This window comes from Empidonax traillii, unplaced genomic scaffold (genome assembly GCF_003031625.1).
Source record: "Empidonax traillii isolate 1590-97213 ecotype Southwest subspecies unplaced genomic scaffold, ASM303162v1 scaffold23:size2178997, whole genome shotgun sequence".
In the NCBI taxonomy this organism is placed as follows: Eukaryota; Metazoa; Chordata; class Aves; order Passeriformes; family Tyrannidae; genus Empidonax; species Empidonax traillii.
The window spans coordinates 738133-747246 of record NW_020955216.1 but is presented as its reverse complement, the minus strand read 5'-3'; the positions used below and the strand labels follow the sequence as shown (position 1 = coordinate 747246).

Sequence of the window (9114 nt, the reverse complement as noted above, 5' to 3'; positions counted from 1 at the left end):
GTTCCTGAAATTTACCTTTGTCCTTTCCTGAAATCTTGCAGAAACTATTAACTTACCATACCTCGTCTCCCTTTGTTAATCAGCAATGTCTGTAGTGAACCTGCTGACCAGACTGGAATGTTCCCATTTCCTATTCAGCTGCAATATTAAAATGGGTTGCGTAAGACTCGTTCTGTAGTCCTGGCATCAGACTGGTTTTCAGATGAGCAGTTATTTGATTTAAATTCTTATATCTCTTTTCTAAAATTTGAGCTATAGACTGCCATTTTTCTGTTACTGGTCAGGTTTAAAAGCAGTTTTTGAGGTGCTGAATACTGATATTAACCTCACTTTTTGGGTGGGGTCAAGGATGTATTTAAGCTAGAGCATGTCAATGAATAAAAGAGAGGGAAGGAACTTAAACAAAACAACGTTTAAAAGGTTAAGCCTGTGGAGGATCTTATACTCAACTGGATGGCATTTCTATGATGGAAAATAAATATTTAAATGATGCATCTGTTTGATTCAAAAATGTCAGGAAATGCTGTAGGCAGTACCGTGAAACTGGTTTAAAAATCAGAAGGGAAAGATGCAGAGATAGGAGAGGACACAGTCTCTGATTTTGTAAGAGGTAGTGAACTACACTTTGATCATTGTCAGCAGACCTTTGGAAGAATTGCTGCTGGAAAGTACCAGTTGATGTGTTCCAAGCTTGTATCACTCCTCTGTGCTGGGATAGCTGAGAGGCCATCCTGAGAAGCAGGGACAGGTGAGGCAGAGGGAGGACAGCAGAGTGCAGACCCTGCCACAGGGGAGCAGAGCTGGGGGAGTGAAGCAGCAGGAATGAAGTGCCCACAGTTCATGGTTGATAAAGGCAACCAAACAGCTCGTGGTAGCCCAGAGCATGGGAGGGTGCCAAGACACCCATGGGATGTGTAAAATGCTTTGCGGAGCATATTTGTACTACCCAGATAGGTCCTTGACTTTCCCAAACTAGTATGGGGACCAATGGTCCCTGATTGCCAGAATAAAGAAACTGTAATCATTGAGTGGGGTGTCTTTAACAGCTTCACTATTGCAGACATCATTCTGTTCTCAGTCACAGTAAGAAGGCAGGGCAGACTCCCTGCTCATCCTTAAGGAAGTCAACACCAGAGCATAGAAACAAGTGGTTTTGTCCCAGGGTAGGAGTAACCAATCTGTTTGACCTGGAGGCTGCATTTCCATGAGACAAGGTGCTATCATCCCAGTGACTTTGAAAAAGCAAGATTTTTGATCTTCACAGCATGCTTCCACTGCTCATCTTACGCAGGCTGGAAGGCTTACTGATCTCAGTACATTCAGAGTAAATTGAAGACTATTTAAATTACTGTATTTGTAGAAAAACTATGACTCTGAGGCAAGGTGTAGCCTTTCACTAGGAGTTAAATGAGCTTTGCAATAAATCCAGTAAGCCCTAGAGGAAAGGAAGAGCTCAGGCTGTGCTGCTGAAGGCAGGAGAATTCTGTTGGTAAGGAGGAAAGAAAGGTGTTGTTCTTTTTCTCATAGTATCTGATAATGCCAAAACTGGGTTGCAGCAATGATTTACAGGTAGAAGCAAGATAATTTTTTTAAAAAGACCACCTAAATGGTCAGAATACTAAATATTTACCGAATACTAAATTAGTCCAGTACTAGTCTAGTTATATTGGAGGTGACATTTCGATTTAGCTTAAAGATAGGTGATCCAGAAGTGTTGCTGTGTAGTAGTAACAAGGTATTTCTTAATTTTCTATTCAGTGTATCAATTGAAATGCCTTCCCGGTCCTAAAGGGTTAACAGCAAGTGAAGATCATATGGGACCCAAATGCTTTTAATAATTTTACTGGAGTGACTGTACTTTCTAAAGGGATGCATTTCATCTATGCATTTCAAAAGGAAACCTCTTGATGTTTTATTGTCATTTTAAGTGCATCTGCAGAGGAAAAGTAGAGTTACCACTGTAAAACATTAGTCCTTGCATTCTTTAGAAATATCTGGGCTCCTAACTCTAAACTAATAAATACAGAGATGTTAAAGAGAACAGTTACGTGGTGTTTTAAGAGGCTTATGAAGGGTAATCCAAAAGTCACCTTGATCATAACATCTTTCCTTGCTTTTAGATGTATCTATTTGCTAGCATGTAATTACCTTTATCTAGCAGTTTTAAGTGATGTGTTAACAGCTAAGAAAAAATATTACTTGATAAGTATAGAAAAACTGTGAAGTTTCAGCTTAAAGGAAACAACACTTTCCAGTAATAAAAGGTAATTAAAAAAAAAAAAAAAAAACCCAGATGAAATCACCTTTCTTCATTCTGAATCAAAAATTCTGTAAAGAGTAAACATTAATGCCTGGAAGGGGGGTTAGTATTTCAGGACGGAAGCAGTGACGGAATGTTTACTAAAGCAGTGCTATACAGTGCAGTGCTATTGTGAATAATGAAAGGCTTACTGAGACCAGCAGAGCATTTTCTGATGCAGTCAGCACATGGAGCACAGTTACTGTGACAAGCCTCAATAATAGAGTAGTGTGAACATTTCAGAGGCTCCTACCTTCACATTTTGGAGTATTTCTGCTAATATTTGTGAATGACTGCAGAGCCAAACATAATTCTAGGCATGATGTGTCTTCATGGAACTTTGGGTTAATATGAATTTAACTTTGGAAAGGGATAAAATTCCCACTGTAACTGGAAACATTTTAAAAATTAAATTTTTATGCACCACGTAGTGTGAAAATGAAGTAAAACTTCTATTAGGAATGTAAACTGTATTTGGTGTTTCCTTGCTGGCTTAGGAAGGTCAGAGTGATGCTACTTTTCCAAGCCTGCGGTATCCTTTAATAGGAAGGCATGAACTTCAGTACTGTGCAATTGGGTCAATGAGGTGGTTTTTCCACCCTCCTCTCCTACGTGATCCACAGGTTTGCTTCTTTGCCTGTAAGTAGAAGTAGCTGTGTAACTTTGCTAAGCCCATTTGAAGAGAAGATTTGGGTTTCTGACTAAGGCTCTTCACTTTTGCTGTACTGTGTACGTGCTTTGGCAACAGGGCTCAATAAACTGGAGGAACTGATCTGAATTCTTTATTGTGCATGCAGCATTAATAATTCTGTCTGTCTTATCAAAGCAGAATCATAGAGTGGTTTGGGTAGTTAGGGACCTCCAAAGGGCCAACCCTCCTGCAGTAAGCAGGGACACCTTCCACTAGAACAGGGTGCTCAGAGCCTTGTTCAATCTGACCTTCAGTTTTTCCAGGAAGGGCGCATTTAGAACCTCCCTGGGCACCGTGCTCATAAAAAAAAAATAAAATTCTTCCTTAAATCTAGTCAGAGCCTACCCTCATCGTCTAAAACCATTAAAATGTCTGCCCCATCTTTCTTACAGACCTTCTTTTAAGTACTGAAAAGCTGATATAAGGTCTCTCTGGAGCCTTCTCTGGGCAACTTTAGCTCTCTCAGCCTGTCTTCATAGGAGAGCTGTTCCAGCCCTCGGTAATTTTTGTGACCAACTCTGGACCTGCTCCAACAGGACCGTGTCTTTCCTGTGCTGAGGAGCCCCGAACTGTGCTTCAGTCTCACCAGAGCAGAGGAGAGGGACAGAATCCCCTCCCTTACCCTGCTGGCCATGCTTTTTTCAATGCAGCCCAGGACGCGGTTGATTTTCTGACCTGTGAGTGCAGATTGCCAGCTCATGTCCAGTTTTTCATCCTCCAGTATCCTGAAGTCCTTCTCAGGGTTGCTCTCATTCCCTTCAGTCCCAGCCTCTACTGATCCTGGGGGTCGCCCTGGCCCAGCTGCAGCACCTTGCACTTGTGGAACTTCATGAGGTTCACATGGGTGCACTTCTTGAGCTTCTCCAGGTCCCTGTGAATGGTGTCCCCTCCCTCTGGTGTGTTCCCAGACCACTCAGCTGTACAGGGAAGCTGTTCTTTCCCATACTGGGTTCTGTAACGTCCTTACAGTATCTACAGAGTTGTGATTGGAAAGGATGTGTATATTACCTGTAAAGGAACTACTTTTTAGGGGGAGGGGGTGTTTTGGTTTTGGGGTTTTTTTAAGAGCTGCTCATGCAGCTGTTTTAATCTGAACACCTTTGCAATTATTTCTTGCTCTGCAATAACTCATGTAAGAATTATACCTTCCACTTCTTCAGCTCTCTGGGTCTCCTAGTTGTTCTCCTAGGTGCTCTTTCCTTACATGCTGTGCTTCTGACACCTGGGTCCTGTTCTCCAAAATCCATGGTATTTACTCATCCATTGACAGCCTGTGGGCCAGCATAGCTCTTTTCCTGATGAGATCCAGTAGATCAGAAGCTCTTGGTTTTGGAACCCACAGAGAGCTCCTTGTTTCTTCCTTGCATCATCAGCCACACTAAAGTTTGAGAAGCTGTACAGTGTCTACTAAGTAATATAAGCAGCTGTATAGCATCTAGTTAATGTGATGTGTAACTTTCTGGCCAAAATTAAGGTAAAGAAATGACAGCACTGCCTGTTTGTGACAGGAACTTTTATTGTACTTGTTTGTTAATTGAGAAAGAGGAACATACTGGCTCAATTCAACACGATCAGCATCTTGCTCCTGCTAAGAAGCTAGCAAATCCAGTGTTCCCAATACTAATTTATTGGTTTTATTTTTCTTAAACTAACACCTCAAAACAGAATAAATGTGTGTTCTTCTTTTCATGTTTTAGTAGCCCAACTACTTTGCTTTATTATTTTATCAATGTCATCAAATGTATCCTCCGAAGAAGTGAGGGTCTGGGAATTCACAGCCATGAGAAAAAAACCAAAAATGCACAAAACCAACAAAACTTTTTTTTATAATTTAACAGTCTAATAAAACAAGATCTATCAATATATTAAGAAATAAATCCAGTTACAAATGCATGTATATAGAAGGAACTTCTCTGGACATCTGAACAGAAAATGATCAGCTATTTACAAGATACACAGCAGGATGGTATAGTATCCAAGACCCACCATTCAGAAACCAAATGTGTTCTCTCCACTGTAGGCAACATATAAGAATCCATCCTCATCCTTTTCCTTCTCGTAAAGTTGTCCCATAGTTAAGCTTGAAGGGGGAAAAAAAGAGAAATGGTTTGCTTGGCTCATGACAGTTGCAAATATTAACAGTTAGAATCTTGCATAAACAAGGAGTAATAAAAACTTATAAATCTGTATATAAATTAAAATGCAAAAAATGAGGATATATGAAAAGCAGTTGACTCTTGAGTTAGCAAAATGATCCTGGGCTCTCTGCAGAGTATATTTTTGATAATTCTTCACAAAAGCATTTGTCAGAATGCTTCCATTTTATTGGAAGTAAATCACTGACTGTATTTCAGGTTCTGAATCATGCATCAGATGCTGTGACTCATATCAGGACCAATGGTCTGATAGTACCTTGAATGCAGCTGCGTTAATGTCCTGTTTCTTGTGTGAGCAACCTCATTCCTCCCTCCACCTGGTATAGTTGTGAATGTTCAGTTAGGCTCTGTTTTGGACCATTTCTTTGAGGTCCAGGTTGTTTTGGGAGGCAAAAGCTTTGTTTTCTATATTGCCAAAAAGTGATGACTTCAAATAGTGCTGGTATCAAAATATGTGGGCAATACATTACAATTTAGTTGGAAACTAATGCTTTTTCTGTGGCTGAGGTTTTGAACATTTGATCAAATAAAAAATTTTTTAAACTTAATAGGCATATGGCCCTGCACAGTCTAAGCAGCTGTGGTCTTTAGGGTAATGTCTGTATTTTGAAAACAAAAAGAAACCAAAGCAATTACTTGGCAAGTACAACTGCTCCAACCATTCACCTACAGATGGAACAGGCAGTTGATGTCAGTCGGGTGCACAAATGGTTCCTCCTCAGCTCACCTTTCTCCAGCTTTCCAACACTGGGAAAAGGCTCACGAACAGAAAGATGGAGACTGGATGGGAGCGACAGGGAAAACAACCGTGTCGTTCTACCCAAGAGAGGAGCTGGGAGGATTTGGAAGCAGTGCTTGAAACGGAAGAGAATTGGTAAGTAGCGGACAGATCACTAACCCTTGACATCCTCCTCTCCTCATCCAGTTTATGTAGTAAACTCAGCCTATGAGATGAGCAGAACCATTAACAGGATATTTTATCTGTTAATAAGTTATCATTTTTACATTAATACTGAAGGTTCAAGCCCCTCTTTTTCTGGTTGAGATGTGACACCTCATTGTGAACATGTGACATGAGACAGTGTGTCTGTCTGTCCTGTTCCTAGCTTTCTACAGTCCTGTTATGAAGATGACATATAGGCATTCCTATTACTCTTAAAATAAGTAGAAAAAGATGGTTCTCATGGTTCTCCCTATTGTGCATCACAGAGTAAATAAAAAACGTTCCTGAGTCTGGACAGGTTACCTGGAGGGACTGTTACTGTTACAACAAGTAAGTAATAAGAATAATATTACATCTAAGCCATGTAACAGCATGAGGTACTGTTTCTTCAAATGTTATTAAAAAATCTCATTTACAAAGTAGTTGTAGTAGCTGCTTCTGCTATATGTATGTATGTAGCAGACAACAGTGAAACTTACTCCTATATAAAAGCAACGTGAAAAATCTTTCTACAGCAATTGTGCGTTTTTCTGTTTATAGATAAAAATAAGTAATTTTTAAAAAAAAGTAGCAGCAAATAGTCTGTAACATCAGAATTTCTTTGTAAGCTGACAGGTTATTGGGTTTTTTAGAATAATTTATGACATTTGCTATTAAATATTTAATATGCCTCTTTTTTGTTATGTTGAGAATAATTTTTTTTTTAAGATTGATGATCTATGTGTTCTTGCACTCGACCAAGGATATCATAAGTGCAAAGCTCACCCTTTTGCCATGGAAGTAGATTATAATATAGTTTTCAGTCACCTTTCCTTTAAGCCTGGCTCAAAAAATAAGATGTTTATCAAACTTGTGAGGAAAAATCCCTTTCACAGTGAGATGAAGATGTAACCAAACACCTCCTAAAACCACCAAATGAGCCTCAAAGAATGGTGTTACTGACCCTCTGATATGCACAGGCATATCAGAATACCAAGTGAATAGCCTCTCACCTGGATTGTGGGACAGTCTTGTCTACAAAGAGGAATATTGCTTTCTCAGATGGCAGTTGAATCCTCTTCCTGATGATCCACATGAACTGGGCCACGGTGATGTCAGATGGAACTAAGTACTTCCTCTTGTCAATATCAACAATCTGAGATCCGGAGACCTTCTCCACTATGACCTGTAAAGTGCAGGTGTGAAGGTCAGGATTGGTATGAACAGACAGCCTGGGTAAATCTCCTGCTGGCAGGGGCTTGCAACAGTGAGCAGAGGGGAGGAACAAAAAGGTTTCTTGACTGCAACCAAATGAGAGGTAGAACTGGCTCAGCACTGTAAAACCTGATTTTACAGCTACACCGAAACCTACATTCATACACACAATGGCTCAAAACTTCCTATATCTGAGCCTGACAGTCATGAGGTAAAAAGCTGCATTATGCCCAAAAGAAACCCATGATAGGGAAATACACGTCATTTAACTTTGTACACTGACAATATGAAATCATTGCAATGTGGACCCAAAGTTGAAAATAAGCCAGCAGTGTGCCCTGGCAGCAAATAAGGCTAATGGTGTCCTGGGCTGCATTATCTGTATTATGCTGAACTGACATTAGAACATCTTTCATCATACCTTAGGAAATCAGAAATAGACTACAGGAAGGAAAGAGCAAGATGGCCACAAGCAAAATGAAACAAAAGAAAACTAAACAAAAAGCAGCAGGTACTGGGGAAAGGAGAATTAAGCACTACTTGTGGAAAAGACCTGATGCTTATTGCTCCACACAGGCTAGTTCTTGAAGGAAAAATGCAGCAGGTGGGGAAATCAGTTTTACAAGATGTTCCAGTGTCTCCGTTCCTTAGCTCTGTGTTCCCCTTAAAACATTGTTCGAAAAACACTTTTGACTATTAAACTGGTACCAACTATTTTATGAAAGGCACGTGGCTCAATCTGAATCATCAAGCAGAAAACATGGACCTGATCTTAGGATCAGGCACATAATGAATCCTCAAGATAATGAAGACGTTTGCTGGGATATAATTGCCATTGGAAGAAACCTAATAAATCATAAAAATACCCAGAAAGTGTTTATAAAGTTAGGCACTCTTGCTTATTTGTCAGTAGGCACTGGGGAAGAGAAGGGAACATTGGATTAGTTAGATGTGTTTGGGACTTCTTTAAAACACCTAAGGATACAAGAAGGAACATGAATTTACTTAGCAGAGACTGATCAAAGAGTATGAAGGATGGAAACAGCTTATCCACCTTTGACTCTAAGTACTCTGAGGAAGCTGGCTCGGTTACTCACCGGGACACGGTCGGGGTATTTGGCTCGGATTTTTGCCGACTCGACACATCTGTGCTCTGTGAACAAAACTCACAATTAGTCACTTCATCGTAACAGCACTGCCGGCGTCCTAGGCCGAGAGGGCAGTGCCCGCAGGGCCGAGAGCCTGCGAGGATCGCGGCCACCTCCCCACCCTCCGAGGAGATCTCCAGCTGTTCGGCGAGGCCGTCCCCGGGCATCGCACCACCCTTCGGCGAGGGCCGCAAGCGGCTCCCCGCCCACAGGCGAGAGGCTGGGGGAGCCGACCGGGGCAGATGGCGACACAGCAGACGGAGGGCGGCGGGGCCGCTGGCGGGCATCGCCCGGCCCGGGCCCACCCTTACCCAGCGCGTGGTCCTCCTTGAACATCCACTTCATGGTGCGGGCGGGCGGGAAGCGGAGCCGGCGGCGAGGCCCGAGTGCGGGGGGCGGGGGCTCGTGCCGGGCCTGTCGCTGTCACGGTCCCTGTCACAACAACAACAGCCGAGCCTCGACAGGCGGGACTTCCGGCTCGCCCGTTCCCCGGCAACCGCCCGGCCCGCAGCGCTTCCGGCCGGGGATCGCGGGGCGGGGCTGTGACACCCCGCGCGGAGCTACCGGCCGGCGCCCCGCCCGCGGCGCTGCGGGGGCCCTCGGGACCGCGGCACGGGCTGGGCCGGGCCGGCAGCGCCCGGCAATGTCCCGGCAGCGCCCCTGCCGCCGGCGCTGTCCCGCCT

The 9114-nt window shown here is 42.7% G+C and overlaps 1 protein-coding gene across 1 annotated transcript; it reads right to left on the bottom strand.

The window, feature by feature from the left end:
• Positions 1 to 4486: 4486 nt before the first annotated feature.
• On the bottom strand, positions 4487 to 8947 carry GABARAPL2 (GABA type A receptor associated protein like 2). Its single transcript, XM_027903024.1, has 4 exons — positions 8743 to 8947; positions 8381 to 8436; positions 7082 to 7254; positions 4487 to 5070 (listed from the first exon to the last, which is right to left on the bottom strand). Exons 1-4 carry the CDS (start codon positions 8774 to 8776, stop codon positions 4980 to 4982), a joined length of 354 nt encoding a protein of 117 aa, XP_027758825.1. The 5' UTR covers positions 8777 to 8947; the 3' UTR covers positions 4487 to 4979.
• Positions 8948 to 9114: the final 167 nt, after the last annotated feature.

Bases quoted from the DNA above. Each gene is read 5' to 3' on its own strand.
- GABARAPL2 (XM_027903024.1), bottom strand. From the start codon at position 8,776: ATGAAGTGGATGTTCAAGGAGGACCACGCGCTGG. The intron at 7,255-8,380 runs GTGAGTAACCGA...TGCACTTTACAG, and splicing joins AATACCCCGACCGTGTCCCG to GTCATAGTGGAGAAGGTCTC. The intron at 5,071-7,081 runs GTGAGAGGCTAT...TCCCCCTTCAAG, and splicing joins AAGACTGTCCCACAATCCAG to CTTAACTATGGGACAACTTT.